A 25,354-nucleotide genomic window follows, 5' to 3' on the forward strand; every position below is an offset into this window, starting at 1 on the left:
CCTCGATGTCGTGCTCGCTGTACACGGTCAGCACCTCGTCCTCCCGCACCGAGATCTCGCCCACATTCTCGTTCTGGAAATCATAGAGCCCGAGCCTGGAGCGCCATCGTCGGTCATCTGCACCCGGCTGAGCTCTGCTCCTGGAACCCTCCCCATAAACCCTCCCTCACACCGGTCCTGGCTCCCCCTCATACCGGCTCCCCCAGACCCCCAACTCCCTCTTCGGCATCCCGGACCCCCTCACTCGAGGGGCGGCTGCACTGTTCCCTGTTGTCCTGTGATTTTAAAAAATCTATGTTTGCATTGGGGCCCACATCCTCTAGTTACGCCAGTGCCTGTCATCCACAATTCTGGCTGGGTTTGGATGGTTCTTTTTCCTCGGGAAACCTTTCCATGGCTTCTTCAGGTTTTATTTCGTGCTATCTGATTGTTCAGACCCCAGCACAAAGCCAGCTGATTGATGTCTGAAGGCTTCCCGAGTGAGTGTTAAATGGCCCATCAGTCCTCGCAGGTGTCGGTCTTGTCCTCGCACCTTGCTCTCTTCCCTAGACAACCTGGCTCCACACAAAAAAGAGTCCCTTGCCCTTCCTAAGAGCACCCAGCTCTGACTTCACTGGCTGCTGGCAGGCCAGAACAGACCCAGCTTCTCTCTCCAGTTTCTGTGGGAGAGATCCGCCCCCACGTGTTTCTCCCAGCAACATGTTTCTTCTTAATCCAGACCAGCCATCTTGTGTCACAGTATTTCAAAAGTCCTTTTTAGGGTGTATAGCCAACAGGGTTATAAACACAATAGTCCAGAGTTGACTTCGTCGAATTACATTGACATCTTTCCTAAAGTGCGGTGCCCAGAATTGAACATAATAATCCAGCTGAGGCCTAACTAGTGTTTTACAATGTTTAGCATAACTTCCTTGCTTTTAAATTCTATTCCTCTATTAATAAAGCCAAGGATCCCAGATGCTTTCTTTAACAGCTTTCTTAATTTGTTGTACCACATTCAAAGATTTGTGTACATACCCCAGGTCTCTTCATTCCTGCACCCCCTTAAAATTCCAGCCAGCGGAGAGTTTTCCCCCTGATTCCCATTGACTTCAGTTTTACTAGGGCTCCTTGATGCCACACTCGGACAAATGCTGCCCTGATATTGAGTGCAGTCACTCTCACTTCACGTCTGGAATTCAGCTCTTTTGTTCATCTTTTGACCAAGGCTGTAATGAGGTCGGGAGACGAGTGGTCCTGGCGAAACCCAAACTGCACATTATTGGTGTTTCAGGTGTATGACACCTCCTCACGAGTTGTGAAAAAAATATACACATTTAAAACATGAGTAGCTTGTCTTTTCCCTTTACAGATACTGACTGGCCTGCTTTACATTGCCAGCGTTTTCTGTGTTTATACCTGGGAGGAACAATTTGCCAGTGAGCCCCATCAGCGGAGAAAAGGGGGCAATTAAATTTTCCATCCTATGGGGACAGCTTCCTCATGAAAAAATATGTTGGACAATACAATATTTCTCAATCCATTGAAGACTGTGAGGAAGATTTCACTCCAGCTTGTAGGGCAGCACAGCTCAGACTGGGAGACCCCCATGTATGAAGTGCAGCATGCACCGTGGCACAGTAAGCAGAGCACCAGCACAGCCCGTCGCCTGTTTATAATGTGGCTTTCTTTGTCGAAGTCCCTCAACCACACTTTCCTCACCTCTCCTCCTGAAGGCACTAACTCAAGGCTCGGGAACAGCAGAGCTAGGCTCAGTTGTGTCCTCACCTGATGGCCATGTCCAGCAGGAGGAGTCACTGGATAGTCCCCGGGTTGGGGCTCTCTTTAGAAAGGAGAAGGCTGAGGGGTGACCTGATAGAGGTCTTTAAAATGAGGAAAAGTAAGTGTTAACTATGGAAGAACTCCACAAGACTGAGTACTGTGAGCTAAAATTGATGTGACCTTAGTCTCTTTAATACAACTCCAGCGTGCCTAAGCAGCATGACAGACAACCTTTTATACTCCCTTACACGAGGTGTGCAGGTGACCCTTGGGCCTCCAACAGTTGTGCCCTCTGGTGGCAAGTCTTACACAGTTACAATATTTACATACATAACAGTAAGGGTAGAAGTAGAGGAGATATTTCCACTTGCGGGGAGACCAGAATTCGGGGCCATAAATATAAGATAGTCACCAACAAATCCAATAAGGAAATCAGGAGAAACTTCTTTATCCAGTGAGTGGTGAGAATGTGGAACTCGCTCCCCTCTGACAACCGTAATATCCCCAGCCACCACTGTTCTGTGTGAGACCAGTTAACTCAGTACAAACTGGGGCCCTCCCAGCTCTGCACGGCTCAGTACCCACTAGGCTGAGCATTTACCCACTGAGCCATCAGGGCCACACACGGGGAATTCTAAACCCCAAACTGTGATCAAATACTAGGAACTGATCTAATCAGCACAGAGAGAGGATATAATCATCTCCTCTCTATCTCTCTCTCTAAAAAGAAACACTAATGGTACCTGGACCAAATATTTTGATGGAGGGGACCTCCAATAGATAGTGGAAATGGGTGGATAATCCAGGCCCCCGTACTTACTGTGACACTGAGCTTTTTACCCTTTGGTTTATTTTGATTCCATAATCAAGTATCCAGCGTATGCACACAAGATGTTTCCATTTTAAATGTAAAATGCTTTTTCTTGAAATAGTGTAGGCAAGCTGACTCTGCTGGTCTCCGACATGAAACTCATATTCCCCTGGTGTCTTGAATTGACTGCAATACAGGAATAGTAAATTCCATCCGGTACCGGCCTTACAGATAGCAAACACTTAATCCTATTTATTCGTTTTATGCAAATACAGCCTGACTCCCACTAACTTTCTTGTAGATTAGTGAGATCCCGCTGTAAATTTTAAGACCATTCACCGAAAAACACACTAACGTAACATGTCAGCTCTGTAAATAAACCATGTTCCATTGCCCAACTGCTCCAGATCCATTAACTTTCAGTTCTGAAGAAAGGTCTTGCCTTAATTGTCAGATCAGCCGAATGTTGCTGCATGTTTTTGGTATTCCTGCACTACCGGTTTCTACCAGTAGATTGCACTGTAAAACTTTACAGCTCGCCATCACTATCTCCTGGCTGAAAATCATCATCATAGGCAATCCCTTGGAATCGAGGAAGACTTGCTTCTACTCTTAGCATGAGTTCTTAGGTGGCTGTGCAGTCCAATATGAGAACCACAGTCTCTGTCACAGTTGGGACAGATAGTGGTTGAGGGAAAGGGTGGGCAGGGAGCCTGGTTTGCCGCACGCTCCTTCCGCTGCCTGCGCTTGATTTCTGCATGCTCTCAGCAACAATACTCGAGAAGCTCAGCGCCCTCCCGGATGCACTTCCTCCACTTAGGGCGGTCTTTGGCCAGGGACTCTCAGATGTCACTGGGGATGTTGCACTTTATCAGGGAGGCTTTGAGGGTGTCCTTGTAACGTTTCCTCTGCCCGCCTTTGGCTCATTTGCCATGAAGGAGTTCCGAGTAGAGCTTTTGCTTTGGGAGTCTCGTGTCTGGCATGCAAACAATGTGGCCTGCCCAGTGGAGCTGATCAAGTGTGGTCAGTGCTTCAATGCTGCGGATGTTGGCCTTGTCGAGGACGCTAATGTTGGTGATCTGTCCTTCCAGGGGATCTTGCAGAGGCATCGTTAATGGTATTTCTCAAATGACTTGAGGTGTCTACTGTACATGGTCCATGCCTCTGAGCCATACAGGAGGGCGGGTATTACTGCAGCCCTGTAGAATATGAGCATGGTGACAGTTTTGAGGGCCTGGTCTTCAAACACTCTTTTGCTCAGGCAACCGAAGGGTGCACTGGCGCACTGGAGGCAGTGTTGGATCTCGTCATCAGTGCCTGCTCTTGTTGATAGGAGGCTCCCGAGATAAGGGAAGTGCTCCATGTTGTCTAAGGCCATGCCATGGATCTTGATGTCTGGGGGGCAGTGCTGTGCAACGAGGACAGGCTGGTGGAGGACCTTTGTCTTACTGATTTTTAGCGTAAGCCCATGCTTTCATATGCCTCGGTAAATACGTCGACTATGTCCTGGAGTTCAGCCTCTGTGTGTGAACAGACGCTGGTGTCATCCACGTACTGTAACGTGACGACAGAGGTTGGAGTGGTCTTGGACCTGGCTTGTAAACGGTGAAGGTTGAACAGCTTCCCACTGGTTCTGTAGTTTAGTTCCACTCCAGCGGGGAGCTTGTCAACTGTGAGGTGAAGCATGGCAGCGAGAAAGATTGAGAAGAAGGTTGGGGCGATGATGCAACCCTGCTTGACCCCGGTCCGGACGTGAATTGGGTCTGCGATGGATCCGTTGATGAGGATCACGGTCTGCATGTCGTCGTGGAGCAGGCGGAGGATGGTGATGTACTTTTGGGGACATCCAAAACAGATGAGGACGCTCCATAGACCCTCTTGGTTGACAGTGTCAAAGGCCTTTGTAAGGTCGAAGAAGGCCATGTATAAGGGCTGGCGCTGCTCCTTGCATTTTTCCTGCAGCTGTCGTGCTGCAAAAATCATGTCAGTGACCAGCAAGGGAAAGTTAAACTCTGGGGTGAATTTTCACTTTTACCACCGGGAACAACTCAGGTGACAGCGGATTGACCGCTCATTTTACACCCCGCACGGCAGTAAAAGCGAACATTCAGCCCTTTAAACGGATGATTTCCAAACCCTCTATTTTCTTGTACCTGCTTTTTGATTTTTGAGCGATAAGGGAATAAAGGGTTATGGGGAGCGGGCAGGGAATTGGAACTGAGTCCATGATCAGATCAGGCATGATCTTATTAAATGGTGGAGCAGGCTCAAGGGGCTGAATGGCCTACTCCTGCTCCTATTTCTTATGTTCTTATGAACATTTTGCATCATAGCATTGCATTACAATATCTTTAAAATAAAACGCTGTCTTCCAAATCTCTCCCTTGCCCTCCTCATTTTCCCCTCTCCCGCTTCCCAGCCTCAGTAAAATGCCCGTTTGACTCCCAGTATGACGGTGGGCTTATCCCAAAACCTCACAGACTTGTTTCTCTGTGTGAATGCGATTCTATTTCATCCGGATGTGAGCAGCACTTCCAGGGACTCAAAGAGTGATCTGTGACTGGGAACCAGGTCTGGATCCACCCACAGAAACAGGACACCAGCAGTTTCAATCAGGACTGGTCCTGGCTTCCACACAGCTCACTGACATTTCTGGCACTTTGTGTTTTAGGGTGAGCGGCTGCGACAATTCACACGATTCAGTTTGTTTATCTCACACCGAGTTTCACCAGAGGGTGTGTAATCGGCAGTGAGTTCAGTCTGGAGCAACGTGCACGGGAATCTCGAGCCCCGCCCATCTCCGCCTCCTCCCTCCCTCCTTCTCTCAAACCACTCCCACCCCACGGACCCTCACCCTCCGCGCCTGGGATCATATTTTCCCCTGCCCTCTAACCCTGTTTGTCCTTTATACTGATCTCGGTTTTGTCTCCCCGTGTAATCGTCGATTGAACACAGACTGGTGTATTGTAATATTTCCCTGAGTATTGCAGTGAATTTAGTCGGGAAATCGCTGAACTGAGGGTTGTTGGGCAGCTCAGTAAACACAGAGACTGAGAGCGGTTTGAATCAGGAAGTGTTGCGAGAACACATGGCTACCAGACAACAGACCGAGAGTTACAATGACGATTTAAATTGCTCCATTTGTCTGGATTTCTTCACCGATCCGGTTTCACTGGAGTGTGGGCACAACTTCTGCCGCTCCTGTATCACACAGTGTTGGGAAAAGATGGAGATAAACTCCTGCCCGGAATGTAGAGAGAAGTTTCCGGACATAAATCTGAGAGTCAGTTGGGCCTTAGCGAGTCTGGCCGAGAAAGCTCGAAAATTTTCCCTGAATCCGAAAAAAAAGGAAAGTAAACTTCACTGTGAGGAACATCAGGAAGAACTGAAGCTGTTTTGTGAAACTGACAAGAAATTGATCTGTTTGATTTGTCGAGATGCGCGGGAACACAGAGGGCACAGCTTCATGCCCATTAAAGAAGCGGTGGGAATCTACAAGGTAAAAGGGAACAGATTTGATCACCTGATTATTTTATCACATTTTCATGGTGTAACACTTTCATTCTGTGATTTTCTCTCCCAATCCCAGGGTCAGGTGATATCTTCCTTAGATTCTCTCACAGAGAAGAAATCGGCGGTTCTAGAAATTGAGCGACAGCAGAAACAGAAGATTTCTGAAATTAAGGTAAATCTCCCTGAACTGATTTTCGAAATTTGATTCAGGTTTTTTCTTCGCTTTTATTGCGGAAAAAATATTATGTTTCTCATTTTATTTGTTAGGAACAGTCGAGCAGTCAGCAGACCCGCATCACATCCGAGTTCGCTAAAATGCACCAGATTCTCACTGAGAAAGAGCAGCGTTTGATCCGACATCTCAGGGAACAAGAGAAGTGGATTCTAGAACCAATGGAGGAAAATCTTCGACAGATTCAAGAGAATTTAAATTCTATTCAGGAGAAACTCTCAAAGCTGCAAAAACAGATGGAGCAAAAAGACGGACTGATATTTCTGAAGGTGAGATTATATTTCAGTTTAGTTCAGTGAGAGTTCACAGTCAGAAAATTAGGGGTGATCATTTTTAAATAATGCAGCATTTCCCAATAATTCAGAGCTGATTTAAACTGCTCGATTGTTTTGTCTATTCCGGGGCGGATCTGCGATTGTCATCGAACGAGTCGGCCTCCCACAATATCAACAGAATCCCGGGAATACCCGCAATCTTCCCGGGAATGAGTTGCCCTGATCTTCACACTCAGCTTGTAATTATTTCTGTGGGGCCCAACTTTAATATTCTCCTGAAAGTCCCATTGCAATCCAGTTCCAGTTCCATGTTGTGAGTGTGTGGGTGTGTGTGGCACTGTATCTGTCAGTTGATGTTCATTTTCAATACCGGACACAAATTAGATTTATCAACTATATCCTTTTCCTATTAGCTGCTTTTAATAATGTTGGTGTAATTTCTCCTGTCTGTTTTTCAAATATATTCTACATAGAATTACATAAAGTTTCACTTCACAGAGACAGGCCATTCGGCCCAATTGGTTTATGTCAGTGTTTATGCTCCACATGAGCCTCCTCCCACCTTACTCCATCTCACTGTCAATATATCCTTCTGACCCTTTCTCACACATGTATTTATCTAGCTCCCCATTAAATGCATCTATACTATTCATCTCAGCTACTCCATGTCGTAGCAAGTTCCAAATTCTTACTACTCTCTTAACTAAAGAGATTTCTGCTGAAATCCCTATTGGATATATTAGTGACGAGCGTATATTGATGGCCCCTAGTTTTTGACTTCCCCACAACACAAGTGGAAACATATTCACTACATCTACTCTATCGAATCCTTTCATAATTTTAAACTCCTCTATCAGTTCACCTCTCAGCCTTCTCTTTTTCTAGAGTAAAGTGCCAGAGTCTGTTCAGAACAGAAGAATTAGAAGTCGGAGTAGGCCATACGGCCCCTCGAGCCTGCACCGCCATTCAATAAGATCATGTGTGATCTTCAACCTCAACACCACTTTCCGGCCTGATCCCCATATCCCATGATTCCTTTGGAGTCCCAAACTCTCTCTATCTCAGCCTTCAATATACTCAACGACTCAACATCCACAGCTCTTTGAGGCAGAGATTGGCAAAGATTCACAACCCATTGTGTGAAGAAATTCCTCCTCACCTCAGTCTTAAAAGGCCGACCCATTATCCTGAGTCTATGCCCCCTCTGCAGTCAGGGGTAACAGCCTCTCAGCATCTAACCTGTCAACCCCCCTCAAAATCTTATATTTTTCAATGAGATAAAGATGGTTCAGTCTTTCATAGAAACATAGAAAATAGGTGCAGGAGCAGGCCATTCAGCCCTTCTAGCCTGCACCGCCATTCAATGAGTTCATGGCTGAACATGAAACTTCAGTACCCCATTCCTGCTTTCTCGCCATAACCCTTGATCCCCCGAGTAGTAAGGACTTCATCTAACTCCCTTTTGAATATATTTAGTGAATTGGCCTCAACTACTTTCTGTGGTAGAGAATTCCACAGGTTCACCACTCTCTGGGTGAAGAAGTTTCACCTCATCTTGGTCCTAAATGGCTTACCCCTTATCCTCAGACTGTGACCCCTGGTTCTGGACTTCCCCAACATTGGGAACATTCTTCCTACATCTAACCTGTCTAAACCCGTCAGAATTTTAAACGTTTCCATGAGATCCCCTCATTCTTCTGAACTCCAGTGAATACAAGCCCAGTTGATCCAGTCTTTCTTGATAGGTCAGTCCCACCATCCCGGGAATCAGTCTGGTGAATCTTTGCTGTACTCCCTCAATAGCAAGAATGTCCTTCCTCAAGTTAGGAGACCAAAACTGTACACAATACTCCAGGTGTGGCCTCACTAAGGCCCTGTACAACTGTAGCAACACCTCCCTGCCCCTGTACTCAAATCCCCTCGCTATGAAGGCCAACATGCCATTTGCTTTCTTAACCGCCTGCTGTACCTGCATGCCAATCTTCAATGACTGATGTACCATGACACCCAGGTCTCGTTGCACCTTCCCTTTTCCTAATCTGTCACCATTCAGATAATAGTCTGTCTCTCTGTTTTTACCACCAAAGTGGATAACCTCACATTTATCCACATTATACTTCATCTGCCATGCATTTGCCCACTCACCTAACCTATCCAAGTCACTCTGCAGCCTAATAGCATCCTCCTCGCAGCTCACACTGCCACCCAACTTAGTGTCATCCGCAAATTTGGAGATACTGCATTTAATCCCCTCGTCTAAATCATTAATGTACAATGTAAACAGCTGGGGCCCCAGCACAGAACCTTGCGGCACCCCACTAGTCACTGCCTGCCATCCTGTTATTTGTATTCTCGCAGTTGTAGTATCACTCATAAATCTCTTTTATACTTTCTCCTGTGCTTCTATATCCTTTTGGTAATATCCTGTTTCTATCTGTGTGTCCGCAGTATTGCGAAAATTGAATTATCAGCAGCTTGTAACAATCTGGGTGTAAATGCTGCTGTGCGGATATCGATGGTCAGTCTCAGTCAACTGAGATTTGTGTTTTATTTATTTCAGGAGGAAACTCGTCAGACGAGGTAGGACATGCTCTTTAATGCACAGTTTGGTAAAATAACTCAAACGTGTTTATGTTTAGTTTGTAACCAATTGTTTGATATTTTCAGGATCAATGATGACGGTTATATACTGACATTAGTGAATGCCGCTCTGTCGATCAAAAAATTCGACGGTCCTTTACTGTTCACAGTGTGGAGAGAAATGATGGACATCATGAACCCCGGTAAAACTCGTATATGTTCCTTTGTCCTGATTTATATCATAATTTGATTCGTTATATTTGAAAATACTATAGAGAGTATCTGTTAGTCCTAAGTAGTTTCAAAGGAATGCGGTTAAATGCGGCCTGATTGTAATTTATGAATTACATTCAGCAAATCCACCTTCTAAAAAGCATCTGGTCAGCTGAAAATGTCAGCTCCACGAACATGACCAACACCGGGACCCTCAGATCAACAACAGACTCCAGAACCCAGCGATAATTTGCACACTTCAGCAAGAGGACCCCCGCCCTTCCCAGCTGAACCTTTCCTCCTCTACAATACTCACCCTCCTGATGCAGCTCCACCTTGTGTACCAGACCCATGTCCATGAGCAAGATGGGAACAGGAAGCCTGGGAACGAGGCTTTGTCTGCCTGTTGAGCGAGGAGTGGCGAGGGGTGTGGAGTCAGCTGATGCTCACTGTGGCCGTGGGGACAAGCACTGGATTGCAATCACTTCCTGAAAGTGTCACCAAGGCTTAATCTCTCAATGGTCCCAGTATAAAGCATGTCTGTTTGCATGGACCAGGCTGGAGATATCTGGAGGTTAAGATCTTGGCCAATATTTTGTAGTCAGCATTGAGAAGGGATTCAGTTTCCTACAATGAGCAATGTTGGTGACATTTCTGTCCATGTATATTAACATGATTGTGAGTAAGTTATTTGTGTCTGTCTCCTTGTCTACAGCACATGGGGTAGGGGTTTCAGTAGGAGCAGAGTAAGCTCCGTGAGGAGGGCCTTGTAAAACTCGGTAGGGGAACTATTAGTTGGTGTGTGACCAGGTCACTACTTTTCCCCCAGATTGCTCCGTCTGCTTGTCCTAGTGCCCTGTGTCTGTGGGAGGTTGTCCCGTTGGGAGTGAAGAGCACAGTTTAGGTCTCCACCCATGGTCACGGTGCTGTCCATACGTGGGACGAGTGTGAGGATTGCTGATGTGGGGACCCCTATTCAGGATACAGAACTGAAGCATCACTTTGCGTTCTGCTGTTATTCGAATGTTATGAGGATGGAACGGCCTCCTTCTCCAGGAATGTGCATCTCCAGAGTAATAGGAAGGTTCCTGTTGATTACTGTGACTGTCCTCTGCTCTTGGGCAGTAGCAGGCGGCCAGCATTGGTCCCACCCACTCACTCACAAACTCGGTGTGTTCTGAGGGCGGTGAGGAGGGTCTCGTGTAGACATGTCACATCCAGCTGTCCTTTTATGTTGATTAGTTTTGTTTTGCCTGGTGATGTGCTGCAGTCTGTTGAGATTCGCGGATATAATTGTGTTGATGTGCTGTAGTCAGGGTGATGTCGGTTTGCTGTGTCTGGGATTTATTTCCATGTTCGATGGGAGAAGGGGCATGTCTCTGAATCTGGGGGCTGCCTGGTTGTTCCAGTTTTGCTTGTGTTCCTGTTCAAGATGTCAGACCGATCGAGTTGTGGGCCCCAGGTTCTTTATCAAACCCCCTTGAATTCTTTATTCGGTTCCCTGCCTTACCGGTTCCCCTGTTGTAGCTCTTTTGCTCCATCCCTCTGCAGGATGTGGTATTTTCCTGTTTGGTTCTTGCTCCCTATACAATTGGCTTTTTATAGAATAATCCATATTCAGACCCCTTCAAACAAGCTTGAAAACTAGGGAAAATACTGGACAATTTAATTCATATTAATCATTTTAAACCACCCACTGCATATATGATTCAGGATTTCATTGCATTCAGTTAATAATTACAAACTTCTATATTTAATCCTTACACACGACTATGGATCTGGTACTGATTATTATGAAATATTAATGGTTATACGATATCAATACAAGTATTCAAAAAAAACAACATGTGATTCATAACAATCTTACAGTCCCTGTCTCTTATCTCAGTCTCTGGAATTCCATTAATTCTCTCAGTTTTTCTCAAAGACTAACTGTTGCTTTGCTGATGAGGCTTGTTAAAATCTACATTTCGACTTTCTTCCATTTCAATATCTAACCAGTTCTACCCAAGGCACATTACATTAGTTTATTAGCATGATTATTCCAGAATCGGTGTGCGTTGACAAACAATTACAGAATAAAAACTTAAACCTACAATTAATAATGCTTATTTAATTTCATCCATGTTAGCTAGTGGGAATCTGAAATTGGGTTTGCTCAGGATTCTTACACTGGTACATACTAATGGGAGGACTTAATCAGGAAAAGTTTAAGCATGTAGTTCTCATCTTCCACTGGTTGAAACTAGCAGTCCAAGTCCCTCTGAGCTTTTGTGTGTTGTACCATTTATTGACCCGTCTATAAACCTGGCCACATCCCCAGATCAGGATAATCAGCATGGCCAGTTTCTGCCCATTGTGTCCGTTTGAGGAGGCTCTTCAAATTCAACCCATTTTTTTAGGGACACAGGTTTTAGTAGTTTTTAAATCTTAAAAAATATGTAATTAACTAAGAAACTGACTAGTGCACGCCAATTAAACCAGTAAATTGTTCAGAACAATTTTTAAAGTCAATTTCAGTGAACTGAAATCAGATAACTCACAGGTGAAGGACTAAACACTCTTAGTAAAATGCTGATTTTATGTGATAGAATGATACAGCATAGGAGGAGGGCATTCGGCCCATCGTGTCTGTGCCAGCTCTTTGGTAGAGCATTCCAATTAATCCCTGTCCCCTGCTCTTTCCCCCAGCACTGTAAAACATTATCTTTGGAATGTTACCACTGAATCTGCTTCCACCGCCCTTTCAGGCAGTGTGTTCCCGATCACAACAACTCACTGTGTAAAAAAACGTTTCCTCATGTCACCTCTGGTTCTTTTGCCAATCACCTTAAATCTGTGTCCTCTGGTTACCGACCCTTCTGCGACTGAAATCAGTTTCTCCTTATTTACTCGATCAAAACCATTCATGATTTTGTACACCTCTATCAAATCTTCTCTTCACCTTCTCTGCTCAAAGGAGAACAACCCCAGTTTCTCCAGTCTCCCCACATAACTGAAGTCCCTCATCCCTGGTATCATTCCAGTAAATTTCTTCTGCACCTTCTTCAAGGCCTTGACACCCTTCCTAAAGTGCGGTGCCCACAATAATCCAGCTGAGGCCTAAGCAGTGTTTTATACAGGTTTAGCATAACCCCCTTGCTTTTATACTCTATTCCTCTATTAATAAACCCAAGGATCCCATATGTTTCCTTTAATAGCCTTCTCAACTTGTCCTGTCACCTTCAAAGGTTTGTGTACATACTCCCAGGTCTCTTTGTTCCTGCACCCATTTTAAATTGTACCATTAATTCATGTTTCCTCCTCTTATTCTTTCTACTGAAATGTATCACTTCAGACTTCTCTGCATTAAATTTCAGCTGCCAGGCGTCTGCCCATTTCGCCAGTCTATGTGCCCCTGAAGTCTGTTACTATCCTTCTCATTGTTTACTACATTTCTCAGTTTTGTATCATCTACAAACTTTGCAAATATGCCCTGTATATCCAAGTCCAGGTCATTAATATATATCAAAAAGAGCAGTTGCCCGAATAGGGACTCCTGGAAAACACCACTGTATACTTCCCTCCAGTCTGAAAACCAACTGTTCACCATGACTCTGCTTTCTGTCCATTCGTCAATTTTGCATCCATGCTGCCACTGTCCCTTTAATCCCATGGGGTTTAATTTTGCCGACAAGTCTCTTATGTGGTGCCTTGTTTGAAAAATCTATATACACATCGACCACACTCGCTTCATCATCTCTCTCCGTTACTTCATCAAAAAACTCCATCAAGTTAGGCTCGAATTGCCTTTAACAAATCCATGCTGACTTTCATTTATAAGCCCATATTTTCCAAGGTCCGCTTCATTTTGTCCTAAATCATTGTCTCTAAATGTTTCCCCAGCAGCGTCGTCAGGCTGACTGTTCTGTAGTTGTCCCTCTCCCCCTGTTAAAACAGCGCTGGAACATTTGCAATCCTCCACTCCTCTGGCACCAACCCCGGATCTAAGGAACGTTGGAAGATTGTGGAGGGAATCGTCGCAATGTCCACCCTTACTTTCCCCAGTAACCTAGGATGCATCCCATCCAGACCAAGTGACCTTTCTACTTTGAGAAATCCATATCCATGTACATACACACATGTGCCCATCGACACTCAGGCCTATAGAGTGAATCTCCTCAGTTAAGGAGTATAGAAGGTGTTTAACCGCCTGGTGTTTTAACCCCAATTGTGGTGCATTAAACTGGGAACAGTATTTAGTTGTACACTGAGACTGCAGTTCCAGCTTTTGTCCATTTTATTATTTATATTGGGTGTTTTGTTTGATATTTTCAGAAGCTGTGACCTCCCTCCCTGGAAGTCCCGGTGTTTTCTGCTGTTGTCAGACCCTTGTTTCCTCCCCTCGGGGCAGCTCGTTTTTTTTCTTGAGAAACAGGAAATCAATCACAAAGGGGGATTTCGGTAAAAGCATCTCTCCCAGATCCCCGGCGTCTCTCCCCCCGATCCCCGGCGAGTCTCTCCCCTCGATCCCCGGCGAGTCTCTCCCCTCGATCCCCGGCGAGTCTCTCCCCCCGATCCCCGGCGAGTCTCTCCCCCCGATCCCCGGCGAGTCTCTCCCCCCGATCCCCGGCGAGTCTCTCCCCCCGATCCCCGGCGAGTCTCTCCCCCCGATCCCCGGCGAGTCTCTCCCCCCGATCCCCGGCGAGTCTCTCCCCCCCGATCCCCGGCGAGTGTCTCCCCCCGATCCCCGGCGAGTCTCTCCCCCCGATCCCCGGCGAGTCTCTCCCCCCGATCCCCGGCGAGTCTCTCCCCCCGATCCCCGGCGAGTGTCTCCCCCCGATCCCCATCGAGTCTCTCCCCCCGATCCCCGGCGAGTCTCTCCCCCCGATCCCCGGCGAGTCTCTCCCCCCGATCCCCGGCGAGTGTCTCCCCCCGATCCCCGGCGAGTCTCTCCCCCCGATCCCCGGCGAGTCTCTCCCCCCGATCCCCAGGGAGTGTCTCCCCCCGATCCCCGGCGAGTCTCTCCCCCCGATCCCCGGCGAGTCTCTCCCCCCGATCCCCGGCGAGTCTCTCCCCCCGATCCCCGGCGAGTCTCTCCCCCCGATCCCCAGTGAGTGTCTCCCCCCCGATCCCCGGCGAGTCTCTCCCCCCGATCCCCGGCGAGTCTCTCCCCCCCGATCCCCGGCGAGTGTCTCCCCCCGATCCCCGGCGAGTCTCTCCCCCCGATCCCCAGCGAGTGTCTCCCCCCGATCCCTGGCGAGTCTCTCCAATCCTAGACGAATCTCTCTAATTCTCTGCTTTTTCTCCCAGTCTCTGTGACCCTAGATGTGGAAACAGCGAATCCAGAGCTCAAGGTGTCTGGGGATCTGAAGAGCGTGAGACGGACCGGAACCCGGAGGAATCTCCCTGACAGCAAGAAGAGGTTTACAGACTGGGCCTGTGTGCTGGGATCGGAGGGATTCACATCGGGGAGACATTACTGGGAGGTGGAGGTGGAGGGGAATCGGTACTGGAGTCTGGGAGTAGCCGCAGAGTCTGTGGGGAGGAAGGGAGGGGTCACACTGAGCCCAGAGAATGGATTGTGGACCATCGGGCGGTTTGGTGATCAGTTTGATGTAAATTCCTCCCCTCCAACCCTTCTCCCTACCGGTCAGATCCCTGGGAAGGTGGGAGTTTATCTCAGTTATGAGTCCGGGACAGTTTCATTTTACAGCGCGGACACCAAGTCCCATCTCCACACCTTCACTGGGAATAAATTCCCGGAGAAACTTTATCCTTTCTTCTGGACTGGGGATGTGAACAAGTATCTGAGAATCTGCTCCGGTTCCGATCTGGTTCTGTAAAAGGGGCGAGTCCTCGGGCCGGCCCACGTCATCCATGACCTCACAATGACTTGACCCTGTGTGGATTGGGTCAGGAGCAGGGGTCGGGAGTTAGAAAATGTAATTTCCAAATGATGCATTATAAAATCCCAATGAGACTGTAAATACAACTGATACCAATGTAAAATGTGAGGAGACTAAAATAAAAAGTAAAAGCCGACAGCAACTCCATCCCAGCCCTTTCTCATCACTGCCCCGCTCCTTCATATTAAAAAGCAGATATAAGGTGTGCTCTGACAATGAGCACATTCCTCAGGTATTCAGCACCACGCACCATTGGTGATGGGAAATACACAAACTGTCTCTCAAGAAGATGGGGAGTTTGGTAATCTTCAGTTTAAAGGGCTGAATGTTCCCTTTTACTGCAAAGTGGGCTATAAAACGGGCGGCCGGTCTGCTAACTGTCCCCTGGTACTGATGAAATGCATCCCAGGGTATTAAAAGAGATGGTGGAAGTTATAGCAGATGCATTCGTTATAATCTACCAAAATTCTTTGGACTCTGGGGAGGTACCAGCGGATTGGAAAGCAGCTAATGTAACACCTCTGTTTAAAAAAGGGGGCAGACAAAAGGCAGCTAACTATAGGCCGGTTAGTTTAACATCTGTAGCAGGGAAAATGCTTGAAGCTATCATTAAGGAAGAAATAGCGGGACATCTCGATAGGAATAGTGCAATCAAGCAGATGCAACATGGATTCATGAAGGGGAAATCATGTTTAACTAATTTACTGGAATTCTTTGAGGATATAACGAGCATGGTGGATAGAGGTGTACCGATGGATGTGGTGTATTTAGATTTCCAAAAGGCATTCGATAAGGTGCCACACAAAAGGTTACTGCAGAAAATAAAGGTACGCGGAGTCAGAGGAAATGTATTAGCATGGATAGAGAATTGGCTGGCTAACAGAAAGCAGAGAGTCGGGATAAATGGGTCCTTTTCGGGTTGGAAATCGGTGGTTAGTGGTGTGCCATAGGGCTCGGTGCTGGGACCACAACTGTTTACAATATACATAGATGACCTGGAAGAGGGGACAGAGTGTAGTGTAACAAAATTTGCAGATGACACAAAGATTAGTGGGAAAGCGGGTTGTGTCGAGGACACAGAGAGGCTGCAAAGAGATTTAGATAGGTTAAGCGAATGGGCTAAGGTTTGGCAGATGGAATACAATGTCGGAAAATGTGAGGTCATCCACCTTGGGGAAAAAAAACAGTAAAAGGGAATATTATTTGAATGGGGAGAAATTACAACATGCTGAGGTGCAGAGAGACCTGGGGGTCCTTGTGCATGAATCCCAAAAGGTTAGTTTGCAGGTGCAGCAGGTAATCAGGAAGGCCAATGAAATGTTGGCCTTCATTGCGAGAGGGATGGAGTACAAAAGCCGGGAGGTCCTGCTGCAACTGTACAGGGTATTGGTGAGGCCGCACCTGGAGTACTGCGTGCAGTTTTGGTCACCTTACTAAAGGAAAGATATACTAGCCTTGGAGTGGGTACAGAGACGATTCACTAGGCTGATTCCGGAGATGAGAGGGTTACCTTATGATGATAGATTGAGCAGACTGGGTCTTTACTCGTTGGAGTTCAGAAGGATGAGGGGTGATCTTATAGAAGCATTTAAAATAATGAAAGGGATAGACAAGATGGAGGCAGAGAGATTGTTTCCACTGGTCGGGGAGACTAGAACTAGGGGATACAGCCTCAAAATACGGTGGAGCCAATTTAAAACAATTTAAAGTTGAGAAGGAATTTCTTCTCCCAAAAAGTTGTGAATCTGTGGAATTCTCTGCCCAAGGAAGCAGTTGAGGCTAGCTCATTGAATGTATTCAAATCAAAGATAGATAGATTTTTAACCAATAAGGGAATTAAGGGTTATGGGGAGCGGGCGGGTAAGTGGAGCTGAGTCCACGGCCAGATCAGCCATGATCTTTTTGAATGGCGGAGCAGGCTCGAGGGGCTAGATGGTCTACTCCTAATTCTTATGTTCTTATGTTCTTAACTGCTATTTTGCGCTCAATGGTAAAAGTGAAAATTCACCCCCGAGTGTTTAACATTCACTTGCTGGTCATTGTAGTGCCACATTCAGCCAGGAGATGATGATGGCGAGCTGTACAAAGTTCTGTAAAGTTTTACAGTGCAATATCACTGGACCTGCTGGTACATACCGGTACTGCGGCAGTACCAAAAACAGAAAATGCTGAAACACATCGGAGCATAAGGAATAGGAATAGTCCATACGGCCCCTCGAGTCTGCTCCACCATTTAATACAATCATGGTTGATCCAATCATGGACTCGTGCATTTCCCTGCCTGCTCCCCATAACCCCTTATTCGCTTATTGTTTAAGAAACTGTCTATCTCTGTCTTAAATATATTCAATGACCCTCCACAGCTCTCTGAGGCAGCGAATTCCACAGATTTACAACTCTCAGAGAAGAAATTCCTCGTCAACTCAGTTTTAAACAGGCGGCCCCTTATTCTAAGATTATGCCCCTACTTCTAGTGTCCCCTATCAGTGGAAACATCCTCTCTGCATCCAACTCGTCAAGCTCCCTCATAATCTTATACCTTTCGATAAGATCACCTCTGATTCTTCTGAATTCCAATGAGTAGAGGCCCAACCTACACAACCTTTCCTCATAAATCAACCCCCCTCATCTCTGGAATTAACCTAGTGAACCTTCTCTGAACTGCTTCCAAAGCAAGTATGTCTTTTCGTAAATATGGAAACCAAAACTGTACGCAGTATTCCAGGTGTGGCCTCACCAATACCCTGTATAACTGCAGCAAAACGTTCCTGCTTTTATACTCCCTTTGCAATAAAGGCCAAGATTCCATTGGCTTTCCTGATCACTTGCTCTATCTGCATACTAACCTTTTCTGGTTCATGCACAAGTACCCCCAGGTCCTGCTGTACTGCATCACTTTGCAATTTTTCTCCATTTAAATAATAACTTGCTCTTTGATTTTTTTTCTGCCAAAGTGCATAATCTCACACTTTCCAACATTATCCTCCATCTGCCAAATTTTTGCCCACTTACGTAGCCTATGTCCTTTTGCAGATTTTTTGTGTCTTCCTCACACATTGCTTTTCCTCCCATCTTTATAGCGTCAGCAAACTTGGCTATGTTACACTTGGTGTCTTCTTCCAAGTCGTTAATATATTGTAAATAGTTGGGGTCCCAGCACTGATCCCTGTGGCACCCCACTAGTTACTGATTGCCAACCTAAGAATGAACCATTTATGCCGACTCTGTTTTCTGTTAGTTAGCCAAACCTCTATCCATGCTAATTTATTACCCACAACACCGTGAACTTTTATCTTGTGCAGCAACCTTTTATGTGACATCTTGTCAAATGCCTTCTGGAAGTCCAAATGCACCACATCCACTGGTTCCCCTTTATCCACCCTGTTCGTTACAATTTGTCAAACATGACTTCCCTTTCATAAATCTATGCTGACTCTGCCTGGATTATGTTTTTCCAAATGTCCTGCTACTGCTTCTTTAATAATGGACTCCAACATTTTCCCTCCACAGATGTTAGGCTATCTGGTCTATAGATTCCTGCTTTTTGTCTGCCTCCTTTTTTTAAACAGGGGCATTACATTTGCAGTTTTCCAATCTGCTGGGACCTCCTCAGAATCCAGTGAATGTTGGTAAATTACAACCAATGCATCCACTATCCCAGCGGCTACTTCTCTTAAGACCCTAGGATGCAAGCCATCAGGTCCAGGGGATTTATCCACCTTTAGTCCCATTATCTTACTGAGTACCACCTCCTTCGTGATTGTGTTAAGTTCCTCCGCCCATATAGCCTCTTGACTATCCACTGTTGGGATATTACTAGTGTCCTCTAACGTAAAGACTAATACAAAATATTTTTCAGAGTTTCTGCCATCTCCATGTTCCCCATTACTATTTCCCCGATCTCGTCCTCTACGGGACCGACATTTACTTTAGCCACTCTTTTCCTTTTGATATACCTGTAGAAATTCTTGCTATCTGTTTTTATATTTCGTGCGAGTTTACTTTCATAATTTTTTTAGTCATTCTTTGCTGGGTTTTAAATGCTTCCCAATCTTCTGTCCTCCCAATAGTTTTGGCCACTTTGTATGCCCTTGTTTTTAATTGGATACCGTCCTTTATTTCTTTAGTTAGCCATGGATGGCTATCTTTTCTTTTACACCCTTTCCTTCTCACTGGAATATATTTTTCTTGAGAGTTGTGAAATATCTCCTTAAATGTACACCACTGTTCATCAACCGTTCTACACTTTAATCTACTTTCCCAGTCCTTGCAAACTCTGCCTTCATACCTTTGTAGTCTCCTTTATTTAAGCTTAGTACGCTGGTTTGAGATCTAACTTTCTCACCCTCCATCTGAATTTGAATTTTAACTATGATTGCTCATTCCAAGGGGATCCTTTACCAAGAGATTGTTTATTCGGCTGATTAAACAATTCAGGCAGGACCTTCCTTCAGAACTGAAAGATAATTGGACCTGAACAAAATGGGCGGGGAAACACGGGCCTGGACTTCCCACTTCCGCACTCCCGGTTTGTCCAATGTTCAAAACATCACAGGTTGGGAGTGTGGAATTTCCCAATATAGGTTCTTGGTGTGTGTCAGGAGAACTGGATTCAAAAATCTGGGCCTGTATTCCGAGCACAGAGAGGAGTTTAATTGGTTAAAGGTGTTTAAAAATCACTGAAGTGGGTGCTGAAGACATTAAATTTATTTCCAGGGGGTGTCCGAGAGATACTTTCATCCAGAGTGTGTGGAAACTAGTTACTGGATTATTGCAGGCAGTGCCCTGGGTATGTGTCAGACCGTTACTTCACCCCTTGGTCCTGCATTTGAATTAAACAGTAATATAGAACATTTAATAAAATGACCCAGGGTGCTTCACAGGAAAGTTTTCAAACCATATTTGACACTGAGCCACATAAGGAGCTTGGTCAAAGAGGAGGAAGAGAGGTGGAGGTGGGGTGGGGGGGCGGGGGTGGAATCACAGATCACGGGACACTATTCAAATAAGGACAGTTAGTTTACCATGTCCCGGCCAACATTCCTTCTGCAATCAGTTGATGGATCTGGAGGAGTTCGACAATGGAACATGAAATTATTTGCAAAGCTGACATGGTATGTTGGTGGGTTTTTCATTGAATGGGTTTAAAATTTACAGCAGGATCTCGCTTATCTACAAGAAAGTTAGTGGGAGTCAGGCTGAGTTTGCATAAAGTGAATAAGTAGGTTAAGTAGTTGTTATCTGGATGGTCAGTACCAGATGGAATTTACTGTTCCTGTATTGTGGTCAATTCAGGACACCAGGGGAAAATGGGTTTCATGTCTGAGACCAGTATTGTCAGGTTACCAACAATTTGTTTCAAGAAAATACATTTTACATTTAAAATGGAAACATCTTGTGTGCATATACAGAGACTTGATTATGGAATTAAAATAAACCAAAGGGTAAAAAGCTCAGTGTCACAGTAAGTATGTGGGCCTGGATTATCCACCCATTTCCACTAACTATTGGGGGTTCCCGCGATCACAGTATATGGTCGAGGCTCCATAGAGGAGATGATTGTGACGTCTCTCTGTGCTGATTGGATCAGTTCCTACTATTTGATCAATTTAGGGTTTAGAATTCCTCTTCATCATAACTCATGATGAAATGTAACCTGCCGTGAGCAGATACAGGAGCCGAGAGCGCCGTTGTTTCATTTTATTACCTCCCTGCCTGTGCTGCGATGCGTCTTGACTCTGATGTAAGCTATCTGCATCTGCTGGGAAGCTCATTGTCTCTGCTGAGTGCTTCCTGCATCTTCTGGAATACACCTTGGTTCTGCTGGGAAACTCCATGCCTCTGTGAGTGATGCTTCTTTCCCCTCTCCTTTACCTGCGCCTGTTGGCCTGAGTAAGATCTGGATCTCAATGTGTGGCCAACAACAGCGCCCGTAAACTTTCTCCCACCACACCCACAGCTATCTTGCTGCTGGGGGGAGTGGGAGGGGGAATTTGGGTCTGGGCCCAGTCCATCTATTTCACCGTCCATTGGATTTCCTGCCACACACGGGCAGGCCTATTGAAATTATATTCAATGGACAGAATCACTCTGGTTTCAAATACAAAAACAAAATATTGTGGATGCTGGTATTCTGAAATAATATCAGAAAATGCTAGAAACACTCAGTGGGTCAGACAGCATCTGTGGAGACACAGAAAGAGTTAATGTTTCAGGTCAATGACCTTTCAAATATTGGGACTAGTTCTTTACTGAAATGTGACTGTCGAGCAGCATAAACCTGCTGTGCTTTATCGAATATGTCCGGGGTTGGGATTTGGAGGGGAGGGGCGGCGACTGGGAGAGGGGAGGGCGGCGACTGGGAGAGGGGAGGGGCGGCGGGCGACCGGGAGAGGGAAGTAATAAAAAGGACACAAGAACATAAGAAATAGGAGCAGAATTAGGCCCTCACATTTCCCTACATTATACTCCATCTGCCACCTTACTGCCCACTCACTTAGTCTATAGCTATATCCCTTGCCGACACATCATGTTCTCCTCACAGCTTTGTATCATCAGCCAATTTGGATACATTACACTCAGTCCCTTCATCTAGGTGATTAATTTAGACTGTGAATAGCGGAGGCCCCAACACTGATCATTGTGGCACCCCCCCTGCAAACCTGAAAAAGACTTGTTTATTCCTACTTTGATTTCTGACTGTTAACCAATTCTCTATCCATGCTAATACATTAACTCCAATCCCATGAGCCCTTATCTTCTATAATAATCTTTTATCTGGCACTTTTTGGAAATCCAAATATACTACATCCACTGGTTCCCCATATCTATCCCGCTAGTTACATCCTCAAATTTGATAAACACAATTTGCCTTTCATAAAATCATGTTGACTCTGCCTAATCATGTTATGATTTTCTAAGTGCCCTGATACCATTTCCTTAACAATGGATTCCAGCATTTTCCCAGTGACTGTTGTCAGGCTAACTGGCCTGTAGTTCTCTGTTTTCTCTCTCCTTCCTTTCTTTAAAAGCAGTGTTACACCTGCTAGCTTCCAATCCGCTGGTAGCGTTCTAGAATCTAGGGAATTTTGGAAGATCAAAACCAATGTATCCACTATCTCTGCAGCCATCTCTTTTAGAACCCTAGGATGTAGGCCGTCAGATCCAGGGGATTTGTCGGCATTTAGTCTCATTAGCTACTCTAGTACTTTTTCTCTATTTATATTAATTACATTAAGTTCCTCACCTTATTAGACCATTGGTTCCACACCATTTTAGTTGTGCTTTTTGCATCTTCTACTGTGAAAACAGATACAAAATATTCGTTTTATGTTTCTGCCATTTTAATTTCTCCTGCCGTAGCCTCAAAGGGACAAATGTTTACTTTTGCTACTTCCTTTTTACGTACTTGTAGAAGCTCTTAATCGTTTTTTTATATTTCTTGCTCATTTGCTCAGTCTATTTTTCCCCATTTTATCTAGTTTTTGGTCCTTTGCTGGTTTCTGAAAATCTCGCAATCCTCAGGTACTATTATTCTTCACAACATTATAAACTTCTTTCAATCTAATGCTATCCTGAACTTCTTTAGTTAGCTACGAATGGATCATTTATCTGCATTAAATTGTATCTGCCATGTGTCTGCCCATTTCACCAGTATGTCTGTCATAGAAACGTAGAAAATAGGTGCAGGAGGCGGCCATTCGACCCTTCGAGCCTGTACTATCATTCAATATGATCATGGCTGATCATTCACCTCAGTACCCCTTTCCTGCTTTCTCTCCATACCCCTTGATCCCTTTAGCCATAAGGGTCATATCTAACTCCTTCTTGAATATATTCAATGAACTGGCCTCAACAAGTCTCTGCGATAGAGAATTCCACAAGTTAACAACTCTGAATGAAGAAGTTTCTCCTCATCTCACGCCTAAATGGCTTGCCCCTTATCCTTAGACTATGTCCCCTTGTTCTGGACTTCCCCAACATCGGGAACATTTTTCCTGCATCTAACCTGTCCAGTCCAGTCAGAATTTTATATGCTTCTATGAGATCCCCTCTCATCCTTCTACACTCCAATGAATACAGGCCCAGTCGATCCAGTCTCTTCTCATATGTCAGTCCTGCTATCCCGGGAATCAGTCTGGTGAACCTTCGCTGCACTCCCTCAAAAGCAAGAACAACCTTCCTCAGATTCGGAGACCAAAACTGAACACAATATTCCAGGTGAGGCCTCACCAAGGCCCTGTACAACTGCAGTACAACCTCCCTGCTCCTATACTCAAATCCCCTAGCTATGAAGGCCAACATACCATTTGCCTTCTTCACTGCCTGCTGTACATGCATGCCAACTTTCAATCACTGATGTACCATGACACCCAGGTCTCGTTGCACCTCCTTATATCGGCTACTATCCTGCTCACTATTTACTACATTGCCAAGTTTTGTATCATCTAAAAACTTCAAAATCGTACTTTCTATACCCAAGTCCTGGTCATTTATATACAACTAGAAATGCTTATCGTGAATTGTCTCAGATTTCTCGCAGATTTGGCTCCATTCTGAATAAAATATCATCCTTTTCCTCATTCAGTTCTTCGACCAATTTCCATTCCTTTTCATCCAAAATACTGCACAATTTAGAAAATTCTGAGACAATGAGGTTCTGCGATTGATTCTGTGAAGACAGAAAGAGTTTGCTAAAGAAGAAAGCAAAACTATCCTGGGCCACCAGCACATTGATCACCAGGCTTCAATAACACCAAGCCACGCTGCTGAAAATGCACAGGGATAGAGTTCTGTTAGCTGGGCAAGGGGGTGCATAACCCGCTACCCGTACAGGCACAGCTCATATCGACACACTGAGAATTCACCTTCATTTCGGAGATGCTCTCTTGCTGCTTAAACTCAAAATCGTCAGAAGAGGTTTTCTTTTTACTCAGAGCATGTAGGATTGTGTTCATTTCCTGCTGGAATTGATAATCAGTAAGGTCTGAAGATCATTGGCAAATGGCAAAATGAATTCCAGGGAAGAAATGAGGGGAGACATTTTTACGCAGCGAGTTACACTGCTGAAAGGTGGGTGCAGATTCAATAGTAACTTTCAAAAGGGAATTGGATTTATAGTTGAGTAGGAAACATTCACAGGGCTCCGGGGTAAGAGCAGGGGAGCGATACTAATGGGACAGCTCTTTCAAAGAGCCAACACAGGCCGATGGACAGAATGGCCTCCTCCTGTGCTGTGTGTCTATGATTCTCGGTGCTGACAGAGAGCCGTGGCTCTGCAAAAATTAGAAAGATTAAAAGTGAATTTCTAGTTTGTACAATGGGCAAGGTGTGAACTGGGCAGGGTGACCCCCATTCCCTCCTTACCTCCTTACCTCCTTACCCCAGCCACCGCTCAGCACGTTCCCGCGGAAGCAGCGACTGTCCAGCTCGCTCACCAAACCCGTTGCCATGACGCCCTGGCTGCCCCCGAGTGGATAACAACAAGAATCCAAAGGGTCCCGCCCCGGAAACCCGCCTCCCTCACTCTTGACAGGCGATCCAGCCAATCCGCTTCCCCCTGGAGAAACCCGCCTCCCTCACTCTGAGTGACAGGCGCTTCGGCCAATGCGTTTCCCCCGGGAGAGCCCCGTTCCAGATACCCTCCTCCCTCACTCTGAGTGACAGGCGCTCCGGCCGATCCGCTTACCCCGGGAGCAACCCGCCGCCCTCATTCTTGAGTGACAAGCACTCCGGCCAATCCTCTTTCCCCGGGACTCCTCACCGCGCCGGCCACTGGCCAATCAGCGCCGCCGGGAGGCGGGTTTTGCGCCCATGATTTCGGTTGAAAGAGGCTCGCGCTCTGAATTTGCCGGTTGGGTTTAAATATTGACTGTTCAACGGCCGTCAACCTTTGCCCCCGTGAGCGGGCGCGGGGAGTGTGCTGTGATTGGCGGAGAGGGGGACAACAACAACAACAACAACTTGTGTTTATATAGCGCCTTTACCGCAGGAAAAGGTCCCCAGGCGCTTCACAGCAGGGTCACAGATTGTCTATTCCGGGGCGGATCTGCGATTGTCACCGAACGAATCGGCCTCCCAC

General features: G+C 45.9%; 1 protein-coding gene and 1 long non-coding RNA gene across 2 annotated transcripts; one reads left to right on the plus strand and one right to left on the minus strand.

The window, feature by feature from the left end:
- The first annotated feature begins 5,579 nt into the window (after positions 1-5,579).
- On the plus strand, positions 5,580-15,401 carry LOC139230347 (zinc-binding protein A33-like). The gene is made up of 6 exons (XM_070862174.1): positions 5,580-6,071; positions 6,162-6,257; positions 6,353-6,586; positions 9,153-9,172; positions 9,260-9,375; positions 14,678-15,401. The coding sequence occupies exons 1-6, from the start codon at positions 5,661-5,663 to the stop codon at positions 15,208-15,210; spliced, it is 1,410 nt and encodes a 469-aa protein (XP_070718275.1). The 5' UTR covers positions 5,580-5,660; the 3' UTR covers positions 15,211-15,401.
- Positions 15,147-24,709, minus strand: LOC139230348 (uncharacterized). The gene is made up of 3 exons (XR_011587905.1): positions 24,648-24,709; positions 22,520-22,572; positions 15,147-15,266 (listed from the first exon to the last, which is right to left on the minus strand). It is a non-coding gene; the product is annotated as an uncharacterized lncRNA (long non-coding RNA).
- Positions 24,710-25,354: the final 645 nt, after the last annotated feature.

This window comes from Pristiophorus japonicus, chromosome 19, assembly GCF_044704955.1.
Source record: "Pristiophorus japonicus isolate sPriJap1 chromosome 19, sPriJap1.hap1, whole genome shotgun sequence".
NCBI classification, from domain to species: Eukaryota; Metazoa; Chordata; class Chondrichthyes; family Pristiophoridae; genus Pristiophorus; species Pristiophorus japonicus.

Bases quoted from the DNA above. Each gene is read 5' to 3' on its own strand.
- LOC139230347 (XM_070862174.1), top strand. From the start codon at position 5,661: ATGGCTACCAGACAACAGACCGAGAGTTACAATGACGATTTAAATTGC. The intron at 6,258-6,352 runs GTAAATCTCCCT...TTTATTTGTTAG, and splicing joins AGAAGATTTCTGAAATTAAG to GAACAGTCGAGCAGTCAGCA. The intron at 9,376-14,677 runs GTAAAACTCGTA...TTTTTCTCCCAG, and splicing joins GATGGACATCATGAACCCCG to TCTCTGTGACCCTAGATGTG.